At 38.0% G+C, this 19077-nt stretch overlaps 1 protein-coding gene across 1 annotated transcript in view; it reads left to right on the top strand.

The window, feature by feature from the left end:
* RAD51B (RAD51 paralog B) overlaps positions 1–19077 on the top strand; it is a 516647-nt gene that overhangs the window by 10953 nt on the left and 486617 nt on the right. Inside the window, exons 5-7 of the mRNA XM_006760763.1 lie at positions 8263–8399; positions 13071–13190; positions 14066–14249. Of these exons, the coding sequence (XP_006760826.1) occupies positions 8263–8399; positions 13071–13190; positions 14066–14249 (441 nt within the window). The remainder of the gene's footprint in view (positions 1–8262; positions 8400–13070; positions 13191–14065; positions 14250–19077) is intronic.

The raw sequence follows: 19077 nt of genomic DNA, 5'->3' as shown, positions 1-19077 counted from the left end.
CAAGCTATTTTTAAGTGTTTTTTTTTTTTTTTTCATGATCTGCTGGGCTGAATTGGAATAGAAATCTCTGACTATTTATTAGTGGCAAATTCTCTAATTTTTGTTTCAGCCAAAGGCAGCCCCTTCCATCTTCTTGGGAGTTTGCAGCTGAATATAGAAGTATTTCTGTTTACTTTTTATTAAAAAAACCAAAATATTTATTTTATGTATACAGGTTTAAGTATATCCTGCATGTGTAAGTTGTGAACTCCTGGAGCCCATGAGCTAATATAAGAAGCAGAACAATACCCAGACCATTCACACTAGCTGTGGACTCCTCCCTGATCTTTGTCCTTCTGCTGGGAGGTAACCTCCGTCCTGAATTTCTGCCGTTCTCTATTTCCCCCCGCAGTTTCCTGTACCTTTACCACCTATATACACTAGAGGTTTAACATTTTACTTAGTTTTGCTTATTTTTGAGCTCCATTAAATCATATATCCATGGGTAAATCATATTGTATCTCTTCTGTCTGCTTCTTTAACTTAGTATTGTTTTCTAAGATTTATGCATGTTGTCGCAGGTAGCAAGAGTATAATTCACTGCTATATCAGATTCCATTTTGAAAACATGCTACAATTCATTTATTCCTTCTCTTGTGAATGAACATTGGGGTTGCTTCCCGTTTGCTGCTAATGGAAATAAGTTCTGTGAACCTTGCACATGTCTCCTGGATCACATGTACAGATATTTCTGTCGGGCAGGGATTGAACATTGGGGTTGCTTCCCGTTTGCTGCTAATGGAAATAAGTTCTGTGAACCTTGCACATGTCTCCTGGATCACATGTACAGATATTTCTGTCGGGCAAACTACTTACTGCCCATGGTCAGACCTGGCTCACTGCCTGTTTTTGTAAATAAAGTTTTATTGTAACATAGCTGTGCTCATTTATTTACATTTTGTCTGTGACTATAAGGCAGAGTTGAGTTAGTTGTGATAGAGACCTCATGGTCTACAAAGCCTAAAATGTTCCCATCTGGCCCCTATCTAGGGTATCTACTGTGGAGTGATTTGCTGGGTATAGGGTATGTACATGTGTAACTTTGCAGAATAAGGGCAAATTGTATTTCAGAATGGTTGTGTCTATTTACGTTCCTACGAGCGGATGTGCACGAATTCCTCTTGCTCCATATTTACTTGTCTTGGTATTATCAGACTTATTAATTTCTGCCCATCTTTGTGACCTTAGTTTTAATTTTCCTGATTTCTAGTGAGCTTAAATATCTTTTTATAAGTCATTTGGCTATTTAAAAACATAATTTTATTAAGGTATAATTTAAATACTATAAAATTCAGCCATTGTAACTGTCTAATTCAATTAGTAAATTTATATTAACTCATCACCACAATCCAGTTTTGTTTATCCACTCACTAGTTGATGGACACTAGGATTGTTTCCAGTTGTGGTCTATCAGGAATAATATTACTATGAACATTCACAGACATGTCTTTGTGTGAACATAGGTTTTTGTTTCTCTTGGGTGGATTCCTAGGAATAGAATGGCTAGATCACATGATAGGTGTGTGTTTAATATTTTGAAACTGTCAGACTGCTTTACAAGTGGCTGAACCATTTTACACTTTCACCAGCAATGCATGATGGTTTGATTCTCCACATTCTCACCAAGACTTAGCATAATATTTTTTATTTTAGCTATTCAAATGGGTGTGCAGTTGTATTTCATTGTGGTTTTAATTTGCATTTTCCTGGCCATGTGTATATTTTCTTTAGTGAAATGTCTATACAAATCTTTTGCCTATTTTTTGATTGGCTGTTAGTTTTGTTGTTGTTGAGTTATAAAAATTCTTTATATATTCTGGATATGTAAAGTCCTTTATCAGATATACGATTTGCAATTATTTTCTTCCAATCTGTGGCTTATTTCTTCATTTCCTTAGTGGTAGCTTTCAAACTTTAAAGTTTTGGAATCCTCCAGTCTATCAGGTCAGACTCTTAAATTAGTATGTTACATTGTCAAGTTGACAAGTTTACTTATAGTTATGTTACTTTATACTTTTGATATTTTGAGCCTATCTTATTATGTTAAATTAACACATGTGGAAATATCACATATTCCTGGAGAACTGAACCGTGTACTATAGTTCTTCTATGTAGCCCTTGTCACCATTGCAGTTTTGCTGATTGTGAAATTAGTTAATATATGTCTTCCTCATTGGAGAATAAATTCTAAGTGAGCAGGGATTACATCTTTTTCTTCTTAATACATCTACAGCATTAGGACAGGTAGAGGGTACTTAATAACTATTAGTTGATTGAAAGAATTTGTTTTCATTTATTTATTTTTTAGCACGTACTAGTATTTAGTGCTTGTTTACTATAATGCTTGTTTTCTGCTGCCTCTCTTATACTTATTTTCCCCTTTGATCTTTGAATAACCTAAACTTTAGGAACTTCTAATGTTATTGCTATTGCAGGGTATAGTATTTATTTTACAGTGTTTGTATGCCATTTGCTTTTTCAAATCATCAAAATAGCACATTTAAAGAATATGATTTTTCTACTCAATTTATTTTTTTAATGAATCCAGTAATTCTTTTACTTTAGGAGTATTTTTATTATATGTTTTTAAAGTTGTATATCTCTAATGTCTATGTATCTATTTATCTCTATATTATTTTTGTTATATTGCTGTTTAACAAATCATTTCAAAGCTTAGTGCCTAAAAACAACAATAAATATTTCTCTCAGTGTCTGTGAGTCAGGAATGCTGGAGCAGCTTTGGTAGGTGTTTCCTGTTACAGTCTCCTGAGGTTACAGTGAAGATATTGGCTGAAGCCGCCCGTCCTCTGGAAACGTGACTGGCGCTGGGGAAGATGCTTCGGAGATGGCCTCCTTACTGGCTGGGAGTCGGTGCTGATTGTCGGCAGGGGCCTCGTCATTGGCCACATGAACCTCTCCACGGGGCTGCTTGAGTGTCTTCCTGACGTGGCATCTGACTTTCCCTAGAGTAGGTGGTCTGTGCGCACAAACCAGAAACGGCACTGGCCTTTACGGCTTAGCCTTGAAGTTGTAGACCATCACTTCTGCTGTGTTCTGTTGCTCACACAGGCACACCTCATACAGTGTGGGAGGGCGTGACTACCAAAGTGAGGGTCACAGGGTCCTTCTTAGAGGCTGGCTATCACTGTACCTCTGTGCATGTGTTTGTGTGTTTCTATATGTACTAGAGGCCCGATGCACAAAGTTCGTGCAAGGGCAGGCCTTCCTTCCCCTGCCTGTCGGCACTGGCTTCCCTCCGGCACCCGGTACCCTGGCTTCCCTCCAGCCGGCAGGCACCCGGGACCGGGACCCGGGCTTCCCTCACAGAGGGAGGCCCTGCCCACCTGCCACCGCCCACAGGTTAGTCGCAGCTTGCCTCGGCCCTTCCAGCCGTGGCGGCTTGCCTCGGCCCTTGCAGCCCCAGCTTTGTCCATAAGGAGGTCTGGTCTAATTAGCATATTACACTTATATTATTATAGATGTATGCATGCATGTGTATATGTGTGTGTATATTTAATTTATTGCCTCTCTCTTCCTTGAGATTTTGTGGTAAGCAGAATTTCGAAAATGTCCTTCTACAGATGTTCTGCTGTAATTCCTGTAACCTGTGAATGTGATGCGATATTGCTCCCACAGTTATGGTCTGTTATATGCACAGTTGACTTTAAGATAGGGAGATTATCCCAGTCTAAGCCCATGAGCCCTTAAGAGCAGTGAGCGTTCTCTGGCTAAAGAAGAGGGGAAAGCCAGAAGGATTCAAAACATGAGGATCCAAAACATGAAGGTGGAAGGGGCCATGTGAGAAGGGGCCTCTAGGCGCAATGAGCAGCCTTCAAATGACAGCCGAAACGGAAACAGGATGCTCAGACCCACAATTGTAGAGAAGTGGCTTTCCCCCCCCCCCCCCCAGCCTCCACATAGAATCCTAGCTCAGCTGACATTTTGATTTTGGCCTTGGGAGACTGAGCTGAGAAGCCAGGCCAGCCCATCAGGACTGCTAACCTACAGAGCTGTGAGATAATAAATGGGTGTTGTTTTAAGCTGTTAAGGTTGTGGTAATTTGTTACAGAGCAATGGAGAAGGAATACAGATATCAATGGAGATGTCTAATGAATTGCATTGCACACCCTTTGTTTCTGATTACGAGGTCAAACCTAGAGTCCCAAACATCAGGCAGAAGGTAGATCCGGTGGAGGTGAGGGATAAGGCAACTGGTTGAGTCAACTTAGGCTGGGCCTGGAGATGACTGAGGGAGGAAGAAAAATCTGGAAATATTCTGCTGTCATTTGTATGGCTGCTCCTTCCTGACTCTAACGTCAAAATTCCCTTATTTATTTATCATTGGTTTTGATTTATGAGAACTTCACCGAATCTGTGTATATTCAGTTACAGACCAAGATTAAAAGTGGAGCTAGAGAAGCGCTGCTCCTGCCAAAAGCAGCAGCAGTAGAGGAATATATAAGCAGAGAATTCTTCATCTGTTATAACTGAATATTGGTAGCAAGATATGTTTCACGTTTAAACTTTAAAAGTTTACATTATGTGGAGATCACACCATGTGGTGGTGGCTTTGCCATGTGAGAATAATAGAGATCAGACCAGTGTTTCTCAATCCTTTTTTCATTATTGCCCCCTAAGGAGTTTATAGACTTTTTCCTCTTAATCACCCTGCCATGCCATGAGATTTGAATACTACACATATACTGTATATTAGTTTATGTACTGTATGTATATCAAAACCAAGTTTCATCCTTGGGTTGGTATTACCCCTCCTGAGAATGCCTAACAAAGATGCTAATGTGATTAGGTAAATTTAAGATTGTGTTTAAAGGATCATCAAAAAAGGTATTTTCGTATTGTAATCCAGAGATTACAGGACTAGAGAACTGGCCCAAACTCAGGTTAGCAAAAAGATGTAACATCTACGTATCTTAGTTCAAGAGTCCCTCTGGGAAAGTAAACCCAGGAAGCACTGCCAAATCTTTATAGCATTTGAATCATGATTGATCCTTGCTCTAAGTAATAAGAATCACTGTAGCACATTTCTACATTATTCGCTTTGTTCATGATTGCAGGAGACCTGGAGTCCTTGAGTGAGGCAGTTTTGCTTTGGAAATGACTATCCTGTCCCAAAAAGGTAGAGGCAAGGTGCCGGAGTCCTATTTTGGCATCCTCATCTTTCCCCCGAACGGTTAAATATGACAGTTCTTTTTCTTTCTCTTCGACAGAGTGAGCTGTAGCCTATAGGATCACAGGGGTTGTCAACTCAAATGCCTACAAGGGCCAGACACGTAATAGAAAAGTGTAAACAGTGAAGTGTAAGACATAATTGTTTTGTTGGTCAATTTTGGTTGCTTTTACTCTTACAGCAACAGCAAAGTTTGCTTTTCTTGCTCATGGGTCTGCAGGCGGTCAGGGTGGCCTCCCTCAGCTGCGGAAGGGTCAGGTCAACTCCGTGTACAACAGTAGCAGCAGCAGGAACACTAGGGAGAGATTTCTAATTGGCGTTCCTTGACTGTAGTGTTTTGAATGGCAGGATAATCATGTGTCTGCAGGAATTTAGCATATGTGGTTGATTGGATTATAGTTCCCAATTTTTCACTTACTCACTGATTTGACATCTTTCTCTGTAAAGGTTTTGTAGAGTCTTTCATATGGCACAGGTTAGTTGAGAGTCTTTCATATGGCACATGTACATTTATTAGCCAAAATTCAACCAATGAATGATTATAACTGTTGATACTGTTCGATTTTTTTTTTAGATGTGAAACTTGGGGCCCTTGTCATTTCCATGTCCTCTTGCCTTTTTTTCGGATTTGTTCCCCTGACTTCTCTTTTTCCCTCCCTTCCCATTTACTTCAAAAACAGCAGTTGTCAATATGAAATAAGAGGAACTGGTGGAGAGAACCCAAGATATAAAACCTTCCACATGTTGGTGTAAAGTAATTTAAGATCGATGTTTCTTTTACAAGACAAAATGCTACCTGGCCTTTCTGAGCTTTTTGTTGGTTTTAGGATTTAGAGCGTTCATTATTTTTAAAATGAATTCTGTATGTCTGAAGACCTAATCATATTTCTACAAAATTGTAGAGCAAATGGAGACAAATAGTTAGACGCTGGGGATTTGGGGGTGGTCATTAAAAAAAAAAGTTTCCATTTGCTTTTTTCTCAGATCAGAAGCAGGCAGTCCTTAAATTGTCTTCTGTAAAGTATTGGGCTTTCAGCTGCCCCCGTCTTGAATGTGGGAAGAACGAACATGGTTAAGAGTTTAGGTCCTAACAGGTCTGGGTTTCACGTTCATCTCAACCATTTAATCTCAGTTAAGATGAAAATGACTAGGCTTCATTTTTACTGTAGTACAGTGAGACTTCTTTACTGGGGAATAATTCTCTTTCCTTTTAAATCAATGAATAAGTCAATTACTAAACCATTTGTTAATCCTTTGTATTTGGTTTTTGAGTGGTCTTCACAACTGGTTATTTCCTCTCAGTTCTTTTGCATTTCTCAGGCAGGTTGGAAACGCAGACTCTAACTATCTGAAGCTAATCGTACTTTCCTGGTGTCTTCTGTGTGTAAACGTTGTATTCATTCTGAGTTTCCAAGAAGCAAATAACTTAGACTATTCTGGTTTGGCATGTTCTCTCTCTCTAACCACATTGGAGCTGAACCTGGGAACAGAACACAACTTGAAATTTTGTGGTTTGGCTGCTAGAAGTTGGAGCTAAACTATCTGAAGCTAAAAATTAGTAATGTTGAAATGTTTTAACCTACTAAGTAAACCTGAAAAATAATGAAATTTAACTTTTATCTGGATGTCAGATGTGTGACAGTGCTTGGAAATGATATCAATGTTGTTAATTTTATATAAAGCTGACTGGTAACGCATGGAATTTCTATAGTACTCTGTAATGAGATGGGGAGTGACCATGAAGTTCATTTGAATTATGAGAGCTTCTTTGGTTATCTCCCAGCAAAGATTGTAAAAGAGCTGTTGAATTTAAAGATGGGCAAAAAAAAATTTTTTTTTTTTAATGAAAAGATGATATGTCAAACTTGCCCACTTTTTCTTATGACCAGTGGCTACGTTACATGCTTCATAGCAGATTAAAAACCAACCAGCCAACCGACGGAACACTCTTACTCCATCCCTTCAAAGTAAAAGTGATGTTTCAACAATAAGTGAGATAGTTATAGCCTTTTTAAAGGTAGAGATTGAAATGCAGAGAGACTGTTTTTTGTCATTGCTTGGAAATGTTTCTTTTGCAATATGATTTTTGTTGTCAGAGATATGCGTGTCTAATGAAAACTTTGCCATCTGCACACTGTAAAAAACTTATAACAATATTTTTATACTGTTGAAAATCTTCCAAATAGTTTCAGTTGATTTCTAAACCAATTGTTAAAAATGCAATATCTTTTGATTAGTTTGAAAGAACATTGATAAGAGTGAAGACAGACATTTATTAGCCAAAATTCAACAAGAACTAACTGATGGAATTTATTGAAAAATAAAAATACTGCCTTAGTAAGTACAACAATGACATACTACTTTAATTTCAGTCCTTGCATATTTATAATCAAGCCCTTCCCTCCTGTACAGCCATTACAATTAAGTACTGACATAAGCGGAACTTAGGTCCTGACATTTCAATCACTGAATTACAAAATATTTAAGTCAATATTTAAAAAAGTAGAGGCCTGATGCACGAAATTCGTGCGAGAGTAGGTCTTCCTTCCCTTAGCAGCCGGCACTGGCTTCCATCTGGCACCCGGGACCCGGGCTTCCCTCCGGCCGCTGGCAGGCACCGGGACCAGGGCTTCCCTGGCAGTCCTGGCTTTGTCCGGAAGGTCGTCTGGAAGGACGCCTGGTCTAGTTGGCATATTACGCTTTTATTATTATAGATAATATAATTTCATTATTATCATCCCTCCACGGAAAGTATTAACTTTTTTATGAGAGTGAAAAGACCTAAGCAACTGTTGGCAGCAAGACAGCACCAGGTGTTAGACCGATGGAGTCAGACCAGATCTTGGTACTTGAGTTCTGGCTAAGAAAGAATTCAGAGTCAAGACTCAAACTACAGGAGAACCAATCCAGATGCATTGGGGAGAAGTTAATTCATTATATACAGTGGACATCTCTGGCAACCCAGATTAGTTGTACTATGTTTGTGGCAAGTTCTTAAAGGAGTTTGCTTGTGATTACAGATTATTTTTTTTTAGGTTACAGGTCCACCAGGTTGTGGGAAAACTCAATTTTGTATAATGATGAGTGTTTTGGCCACATTACCCACCAACATGGGAGGATTAGAAGGAGCAGTTGTGTACATTGACACAGAATCAGCATTTAGTGCTGAAAGGTAGGAGATTTTATTATTTTCCATTATAATACTTAAGTTTTGTAACATATATTAGCATATAACATTTGTAAGCAGGTTGACATTTACTTCTTTTTTTTTGAGAACACAGAATTTAGACACTGTTTTAAAGGAGTTGTCCTTTTACCATTGATGGAGCAGTTTCCTTTTACCTTTTCTATCCCTTTATTGGTTTAAGTGGGGTTCTGGGATACGGTGTGTTTTGCAGAAAGCCAGGAAGAAAGAAGTTCAGAAAGAGGGAGAAATGTAAGTCGGAAATGGGGACGAGGGAAAATTAATAAGAAAGACAGAGGTAAGCTGCTTTGTAACTAATTTCTATTTGGAAGTAAAATATTAGTGAATAGAAAAATTGCAGCCGAAACCGGTTTGGCTCAGTGGATAGAGTGTCGGCCTGCAGACTGAAAGGTCCCAGGTTCGATTCCAGTCAAGGGCATGTACCTGGGTTGTGGGCACATCCCCAGTAGGGAATGTGCAGGAGACAGCTGATTCATGTTTCTCTCTCATCGATGTTTCTAACTATCTCTCTCCCTTCCTCTCTGTAGGAGGTCAGTAGGAGAGATAAATTCCCTTTTAGATGGTTTCATGAATCTGGCTAGGTTCTCCTTAGTCCAACTTCAGCTGCCTTATCATTTGTGAATCTAGGTGAATTAGTAGGAAGGGAGATCATGAAAAGTTTCTAGGCTAGAGACCGAAATTAGTTTTACGTAGTTATTATTACTAAATCAGAACTTTGGAATTTGCTGGAATCTGTAAGGTACTAATAGATTCACATGATTATGTTTAGTAATCTCACAATGCTGAACAAGTACATATTAAATAATGAACGGGAAAATATTACATATGTACAAGAAGCTTTGAAAAACCATGAACTTGTATTTGAGCACAATAAAAGGACTTTTTTTTTTTCTTCTTCAAGAATATGTTTTATTTCAAGTTGGCATGTGGTCACTAATATAAAACTTAAAAAAATTATTTTTATTATTTTCTTAAATCCTCACCCAAGGATATTTTCCCATTGATTTTTAGAAAATGTGGAAGAGAGAGAGAAAGACAGAGAGAAATATCAATGTGAGAGAAACACATCTATTGGTTTGTACCCCGACCAGGGCCTAGGCTAGGGAGGAGCCTGTAACAGGTATGTGCCCTTGACCGGAATCGAGCGTGGGACCCTTTAGTCCACAGGCCAATGCTCTATCCACTGAGCCAAACTGGCTAGGGCTAAAGCTTTTAATTTTCCATTTATACAAGAGCTGTGAAGTAACAAGGAAATAATGATAAAAACCTTGATTCGAATCCATTGTTCTCCACTTCAGTGAGTGGTTAATTCCGTTCTTCCAGATGCTGACCAGTTAGTCCAGAAATCCACTCAGCTTCTCTTTTGAACTGTATCTTGGGTTCAGTCACTTCTAATCACGTGAGCTATTCTCTAGTTCAAGACCCCATCTGGACTACTGCACTGGCCGATCTTACTTGCACCCTTGCCCATCTACAGCCTCTTCTTCGTTTGGTATTTAGAATGCTTCTTTATAAAGAAAAGTCCGGCTATGTCTGTCCTGCTCCTAGGCTTTTACTAAATAAAATCCAAATAAAACCCACAGACCTGGCTAGCCCTCTGACCTTATTTCTTTTTATTCTCCCTCTTGCTTTCTGTGTTTCAGCCACATTAGCCTCCTTGTTATTTTCAAATGCCCCAGGCATCTTCTTACACTGGGCTTTTGCACTTATCATTCTCTCTTCCTATGCACTGTTCCACTGCACAGCCACATGGTTCATTTTTTTTTTGTTTCCCTTAAACCTTTGCTCAAATGTCACCTTATTAAAGAGGTTTTCCAAGACCACTTTACATAAAATGTCACCTGCTTCCATCTGTCACAGCCTGTTCTCTTAAAACTGGTTCACTTTGCTTTAGAGCGTTTATTATCTCATGTATTTTATACTATATTTCTTTGTTCCTCTCAGTAGAATGTAAGTTCCACAAGGGAAGGATTTTTTTGTTTTGTTTTTGTTCATTGCCATAGCCTTAGCACTAGAACAGTGCCTGGCATAATATAGTAAGTCCTCAATAAAAGTTTGTTGAATGAATGAATCTAAGTGCATTCTTTGAAAGATGTCCACTAGATGGCATTGTTTTCAAACTTTATGTAATTAATGTCTGGAGCAAAAGATGGGTTCTTTTCTGTTGCTTGCTCCAAACAAAACAGATCTTCGTTATGAAGATTGTCATGACAAATTGCTATGATTAATGTGAGGCATATATATTTATGCATTTATATTTTTGATTTATATATTTTTAAAAATATTTTCTAAAATTAAAAAAATCACTTAGAGAAACTTAAAGAAAATCACAGCATGCTGGTATGTAAATAACCATTTGATATAATTGTTTAGTCTGGTAACTATGGTTATTATTTTTATCTCTGCACAGTTCTTAAGTTTTTCAGGTTTATTGACCCTAAGTTAGTCTCTAAGCTCTTTAAGCTTGTTGACCTTAAAGGCACCACCGCCATCCCATTTACACCTTCTGGCTAAAACCCTGTATGATTTTATTTCCCTCCTGCCATCTCCAGTGGTTATTAAAGTCAGTAAGGCTCTTTTAGTTTATTTCCTACTAAACCAGATAAATTGTGCATTTTCAGGATGGAAAGAAAGAAAATACTCCTATTGCCTAGTAATGGAGTACCTGATATATTTAATGTCCAGAAATAAATTTTATCATTAGCAAGAACTGTGGCTTCTAAATTTCATGGTGTTAATGATATTGCCCCTAACTCCACTCTCCACCAAAGTATCAGGGAAAGAAGAGAGCATAACTGTGAATAAAGTTAGCTCATGTCCATGCCATGGCACTTTCCTTCTGAGGGACGTTAATGGAATGAACGAGCAGTAAGGAGTTCCAGAGCCACTAGTTGAAATCCAGTCTAATGTTGGAGGCAGAGAATTACTGTCTGTCAGCTGATCACTTGTTGCCAATGAGTTAGGTACTCTCAGTCTGGTTTCTAATCAACTGGGCATTCAAATTTTGAAAAACTTCTATGTTTCAAATGGATGTTGTCATTTCTATCCTGTTAAAATTCAGTGGGTTCCAAGTACCAGAGCTTTTTAGCTGATTTCTCTGACTAGCACTAAATTCAATAAATAATTGTCCTAATAAAAATATTTACACATTTCCCAAACCCTCAAAACATTTTCTAATGTCATCTTATTTCTTCTTATTTTATCATTTACCTTATTTTAAAAAAAAATTTCAAATTCCTATGCCTTTCTTAGGAACTTCTCTTGAATGGTCATTTGATCCATTTTGTTCTCACTCTTTACACATCTTTTAGTACTATTCCTTACTCCTAAAATAATTTTTCCTCTTCCTGTTCAACCTAATGTTTTTTTTTCAAATTGTTCTAAGTATGCTTTAAAAATGTTATTGACTAGATTTCTTTAATGTTTCTTCCTGTTTTAGATTTTTCTCTTTCATTTCTGATTATAGCATATGTGAGGAACTTATTTTGTTTATCTATTTAAAGTTCTCAGCTTCTTCTTGGAACTCATTAACTGTCTAATAATGAAAAAATACTGTTCTTTTGTACTTTGTGTCTTTAAATGGAACATAAAATATAGGACTGTTTTTGTGTTTCTAGGCCTTCTTTCCAGTCACCCTTGGATGATAGTTAAGTATGGGGCTAATAAAGTATCATTTAAAATAGGAGACAGTTATACTCTAAGGTTTATATTTTTAATCAGAAATTTCTAGTTGCATCTGTTTCAATTGTCACTCTCCTATGCTTGGCCTACCCCATGGGGCATTAGAACTAGCTTTGAGGTCAGAATTCAGTGTTTAGAAATTCATTTTTTTATTTACAACATTTATTTGTGAAGAAAGTAATTTTTTGTTTAACAAGGACTTACTGGATAGCAATTTTTGTTTGTTTGTTTTTGTAATCCTCACCTGAGGATATATTTTCCCCCTGATGCATTGATTTTTAGAGAGAGCGAAAGGGAGAGGGAGAGACAGAGAGAAATACTGATGTGAGAGAGACACATCAATTGGTTGCCTCCAGCATGAGCCCCACTTGGGCCCAGGGATCAAACCCGCATTGGAGGTACATGCCCTTGACCGAAAATTGAATCTGCGACCCTCTGGTCCACAGGCCTATGCTCCAACCACTGAGCAAAACTGGCCAGGGCACATATATTTTGTTTGTATTAAGCTTTAATGGACAAAAATGTCTTTTAGGTCTGAGACATGGAGACCTATTGATATTTGATTATTTGAATGATAATATATTTGTTCAAATATATTTCATTCATGAAAATGCACTTTTCTTATTTATTAAATATATATTATAGCTACTAGTCAAAATATCATTTATAAAAAAACATATTTATCCCAGAAAGATAAACCTGAGAGGCATTAAATGCAAATTAAAAGCCCTTGCTGGTCTCATGCTCTATCTGCTAACCTCTCTTAGTGCTTATAAAGCAGGGCTTATTTCCAGACTTGTATATTAGGCCGTTTTATTTATACCCGCTCTATTGATGAGGCTTTCATTATAGTGTTCCTTGTGGCTTATGAGTTTCCTAAGTAAAATTCATTGAGGTTCAGCAATGTGGCCTTAAATATCATTGACTATTTTCATTATTCTGTTTTTTTCCCCATAGACTGATTGAGATAGCAGAATCTCGTTTTCCAAGATATTTTGATACTGAAGAAAAATTACTTTTGACAAGCAGTAAAGTTCATCTTTATCGGGAACTCAGCTGTGATGAGGTTCAACAAAGGTATGCTGGTTTAGATTTCAGTATTTTAGTAACACTTTGAAGATTTTTTTGCTGTTTTTAGTTTCTCAGTGAAAAAGATCCCTACATATTAGGTTTATGAGCAATAAAATGATTCCCATATTCTTTATTCACTATGGCCTATTAATTGAAGTATTTCTTTAAAAATGAAAAAAAACCCAATAAAATGTTTTATATTTAATTAATTAAATGGTGTATTAATTATGTATTATTTTATTAACAAATTACCCCAAAGTTTAGCAGCTTAAGGCCCACTTGGGATTGGAGAACCTTGAAGAATTCCAAGGTCATTCATGTAGATGCTGGAAGGCCTCCCTTCCTTCCTTGATGTTAGCTAGAGGTCTCTGTTCCTCACCCCATGGGCCTCTCCATAGGGCTGTTCACAACACAGCAACTCGCCTCCCCCAGAGTGAGTGATCTGAGAGAGCGGATAGGTGAGAGAGAGCCCAAGGTGAAAGCTCTAGTCTTTTATAACTGCTCTCAGAAATGCCAGGCCATCATTTTATCATATGCTATTGGTCACACGGACCAACCCTAGTACAAGGTGGAGAGACTCTGTAGGGTATGAATTCTGGGCTATTTTGGAGACTGGCTACCACAAGTAGCTTCACCCTAAAATTGGAGCTTTCGCACTATCAAAGGCTAAGGAATGAAACCATTTTGGTTTATTTCCAAAAGCATGCCATATGTATAGAAGAGATGTATATGAAAATAAGTTATGTTTATTGAATACTTGCAATCATCACTATAACTTAGGAAAGAACAATTTGTTTTTAAGTTGGCTAACTTTGCAATGCCCTATTTTTAAAAATTATGTCTTAAACTTTTCTACTATTTTACAAATTCTACTTTTACAGGATTGAATCCTTAGAAGAAGAAATTATTTCAAAAGGAGTTAAACTTGTGATTATTGACTCCGTTGCTTCTGTGGTAAGAAAGGAGTTTGATACACAACTTCAGGACAACATGAGAGAAAGGAACAAGTTCTTGGCAAGAGAAGCAGCCTCCTTGAAATATCTGGCTGAGGAATTTTCAATCCCAGTAAGTTTTTCTTTCTCTCTCTTTTTTTCTTCACCATTCTTTTATTATTATTATTATTATTATTAAAGTTCACTGACATAATATCAAGGAATATAATTAGAAGGAAATGTAAAACAAAGGACTTATTCTAAAGGCACATAGTATAATAGCTAGAGCAAATGTCACCATCTTATTAAATTTATTCTGCTATTGAGGTTATTTCATTCTTTTTACAGCTTGAGCCTGGAACGGGTTTATTTATTTATTGACATACAATATTATACTAGTTTCAAGTGTACAACATAGTGATTAGACACTTAACAAAAGTTACAAAGTGATCAGCCCATTACTGTTGGCATGACTTTCAGTGGTGGGAGTTGTGATGAGGAAATCTGAAGATGAGGATATGCTGCAAGGGTTTGCGGTAGTTGAGCTACAAGATGCAAGTGTTCGCTGAGTTACATTCCCGTTACCCGTGTGTGGGAGAGTCCTGCTTCTTCAGCCTTGCCAACATTTAGTATTGTCAGGCTTTTCAGTCTTAGCCATGCAATATCTCAACAGAAGATAAGAAATTCCCTAAACTGAGATAACTGTTAGTTATGATTTTATCAGTTTTAGATTTGTGTTTAGAAAATTAAAATCTTGGGTCTTTTTAACATAAAGAATTTATACCAAGAGTGTTTATGACTTGTGAGATCAAGGGAAGAGAATGTATGTACTAAATTTTGACATTTGTTCTTATCACAAACAAAAATTCAGGGCTTGCATTTCTATGAAAGTCTAATGAACTTTCTCTGATTGTACAGTAGTAATCCTAGACTCTAGATATATGTAAATAACTCATCAAAACTCTAGAGTTATTTTTTGCTATTGTGTAATGCTATTGTGTGTTTTCCAGGAAATCGTGTAATTTTTGGTTTCTGTCATAATTTTCTTTTTTATATATATATATATTTTGTTGATTTTTTACAGAGAGGAAGGGAGAGAGATAGAGAGTTAGAAACATCGATGAGAGAGAAACATCGACCAGCTGCCTCCTGCACATCTCCCACTGGGGATGTGCCCGCAACCCAGGTACATGCCCTTGACCGGAATCGAACCTGGGACCTTTCAGTCTGCAGGCCGATGCTCTATCCACTGAGCCAAACCGGTTTTGGCAATAATTTTCATATTAATTACTGACAGCAAATACTATAGGAGGTAAGAAAAGTCCTTCAAGTTTTTTTCTTCAGTGCATTTTACTTATTCACTCACATGTAAACTCAGATTATTTTTAAAGCTATCCTTTATTCATTCAAGTGGCTGAAACTCACACAGTAGACTAAACCTTTAATTCATCTTTCAGTGATAATACTTCTAGAAAAATTATATCTTTATTTTTTGTAGCTCTTTATAATTTATAAAACTTTGCTTTTTTGTTGACTAGAGCAAAAAGGTAGAAATAATTTAAAAATTAATGAGTAGGTGATTGGCTAAGTGGTACATCCGTATAACAGAATATTGTACCGATATTAAAATGAAGGAGGTAGCCCAGAAATGCATTCACAGTTTTTATAGAAAGGACTAGCTCAGCTGGCTTGGGGTGCTAAAACCAGCATATTCCAAAGAAAGGCCTGTCTTCAGGACTGGTCCTCTACTGGCTCCTGGGAGATGATCTCAGCCACTGGGATGTTCTGCCCACTAAGTGTGTTTTTGTGTGCCTGAGGCCCTGGACCACATAGAACCAGCTGTATCAGATAGTTTATGCAAAACATGTGATTTATGGCGAGCACCTATGTTACTCTGGGGACTGGAATCTGAATAGCCGAGGTCAGTCATGCAGGCTCTGTGTGCCTTCGAATGCCCCCCATTAAAAACCATGGACACCAGGGCTCAGGCAAGCTTCCCTGGTTGACATCACTTCACTTTGTTGTCACATCATTGCTGGGAGAATTAAGTACGTCCATGCAACTCCACTGGGGGATGACACCTGGAAGGTTGTGCCTGGTTTTACCTGGACTTTGCTTATTCTTTTCTCCGCTATGCCAGTTTGTATCCTTCTGCTATAAGAAGCCACACACGTGAGTGTACAGCTTTTCTGAGTCCTGTAGGTCCTTCCACAGTGAATCATTGAGCCAGAGAATTGTCTTGGGGACCCCTGCCACACAGAAGCATCAATAGACATGTGCAAGAATATTTATGGCAGCTCTATTTGTAGTTGCTTAAAACAGGCAAAATTTTGTTACTAGTTTTACCTCAGTCTTAATGTATTGGTTTTGATAGTTGTACTATGGCTATGTACGATAACATTAAGAGAAGCTGGGTAAAGGGCATATAGGAACTCTCTGTGCTCTTTTTGCAACTGTTTGTTGAGTCTCAAATTATTTTAAAATAAAAATTGAAAAAATGGGAGAGTGACTTTGGGTGCTTTTATATGCATAAGTTGGTTCTGGAAGCTCATAAAGAAACTCCATTGGTTGCATCTGGGGAAGGAAAATAGAGGCTAGAAGGAGAGTTACATTTGATGCATTGGATCGCATCCACTTAGTCATCAGGTTTATAGATGTTATAATACCTCTTTAATTTAAGCACTGCTCTTCATCTTTCAGCAAATCTAGCTCCATTTCTGTATATAGTCTATCCTGGATTACTTCCTGCTCCTTCAGTGCTGTTACCCTGGTTCCTGGTGATACTGACTTTGGAATTGAATGTTGGTTTGAACCACAGCCTCTCTGTTTGCTAATTTTATTACTCTGAGTAAGTTATTTATCCTTGCTCCAACTCCTAGTTTCCTATTAGAAAAATGGGGATCATAATGTCTGACTCATGGGGTGTGAGGATTAAATGAGATAATGTCTGTAATGTTCTTTGCACAATGTTTGACACATTCAGTAAAAGGTAGCCATTAATGATTAATTTTAGTAGTTACCTCATTCCAGATGGTGTATTTTATCTCTCTTCTCCTAATATATTTTTTCACAAGGCCTCAAGCTCCTCAAAAAGGAAAATCCTGTCTCACTCACTATTATGTCCCTGTTAGCTGTTTTGTTGATGGGTATTGTTACTGTCTGGACCCTCCTCTACCTGGTTAACTCATTCTTTTGGATCTCAGACTCTCTCTTTTCCTTTTTAACACCACTCTCAGCAATTGTGTACAGAACTCTGTACTAGGCACTGTGAGATCATAAAGATGAATAAAACATAGTCTTTGCCCTTAAGGCTCTATAAATAATAAGTTTAGGAGACAAATAGCTTTCTGTGGCATAATGGAGAATGAAATAACTATCTTGTCTACTGTTCTTTTTCTGTTTCCACCAGTTATAAGTAGCTTGGTATCCACTTCTCTGTCCTTTCTTGGGACTGTAGATTACACACAGAGAAATAAAGGCAGGTAGCATAGATCTTCGTAGCTCTAGTTAAACTCTTTATTATGTCTAACCTTGCTGTGTATTCTTATTCAGAGAGTGCTTGTTTAGAGAGACAGTGGTTAAACTGATCAAGCACAAGCATAATTCCAATGTTGTTGCTAAAAAAAAAAGAAAGTTGCTGCTCTTAGTCTTTAGATTTACTTTGCATACAGTACACAGTGCCTAGCTGTGTCTGTAAAATTTTCCAGTTGAAGGTTGTTGCTGATGGCAAATTTCAATTCTCAAGTGAGAAGAGGGATGCAGAGAAATGCAGTGATTTATCTAAGATTGTTCCAGAAGCAATTGCATAATCAAGTATTATCAGTTGCTACTTCTCTCCTGGATTATTATTACAATGTCTTAATTGGCCTGGTTATCTTTTCCCCCCCCCCCATAGAGATATGGTTTTTATTCTGGAACAACAAAGAATTGTGCTTCGAGATATGCTGTTTAATCGCAACCAGCAAACATTCTTTTTAAAAAAAATTTTTTATTCTAAGTTACAAAACCAATCTGACCTCAATTTAGCTGCTCTCATTCACCACAAACTTTGCCTTTTCATGTACCACAATATCCTTGAAAGGTAAAGGGTCCAGGCTTTTCTTTCTGTTCACAAGTTTGGAGCTCTTTTAGCAAACATTCTTTTATAGAGAAGAGGGGAGTTCAGGGGGCTGCTATAAACAAGTAGTCCATTGGAGGAAACTGGGTGTTTGAAGTTTAGTGGCTTTTCATTGGCTGAGTGGTTGCTGGGTGAAGAGATTGTCCTTCTTCCTGTTGGGGTAGTAGAGCAGAAAGACATCTTCCTGCCGTAACTGGTTTGGCTCAGTGGCTAGCTAGAGCATCGGCCTGCGGACTGAAGGGTCCCAGGTTCGATTCCGGTCAAGGGCACGTACCTTGGCTGTGGGCACATCCCCAGTAGGAGGTGTGCAGAAGGCAGCTAATCGGTGTTTCTAACTCTCTATCTCTCTCCCTTCCTCTCTGTAAAAACTCAATAAACTATATTTTAAAAAAAAGACATCTTCCTGTTGAAATGGGAAGTGTGTCTCTTCCTGTTTGGGGTAGTTGATGACAAGTGGTAGAGTGTGCAGTGTAGAGCCCCACAGGCCCTCTGAACTCCAATTTAAATCAGGTTTCTTTTTATTAATCTTCACAATATTACTGCTACATAATTTTCCCAGAGCCTATCTCTCAACACATCCTCCTCTACTCAGAAGCATTGCATGGCACCATATTTCTTACAGAATATATCTACTAGACTTTAATCACTGTGTGCTGGGGTCCAACCCCAGCAGGTCCAGGGGTCCCCAAAGGTGTGGACGGAGTCGGCGAAGAAGGAATGACACGGAGACAGCGTTCAGTTGATCAGCAGCCTTGCCAGGATCTCTACCCACAATCTCCAGCCAAGTTCTGTGTCCATGTTCTCTTGCTAGGTTCTCCAGCCAGGTTCGGTTTAGGTTCTCCAG

This window comes from Myotis davidii, unplaced genomic scaffold, assembly GCF_000327345.1.
Source record: "Myotis davidii unplaced genomic scaffold, ASM32734v1 scaffold17, whole genome shotgun sequence".
Lineage (NCBI taxonomy): Eukaryota > Metazoa > Chordata > Mammalia > Chiroptera > Vespertilionidae > Myotis > Myotis davidii.
The sequence above is the reverse complement of the archived record's forward strand: the minus strand, read 5'-3'. Positions and strand labels throughout refer to the sequence as shown.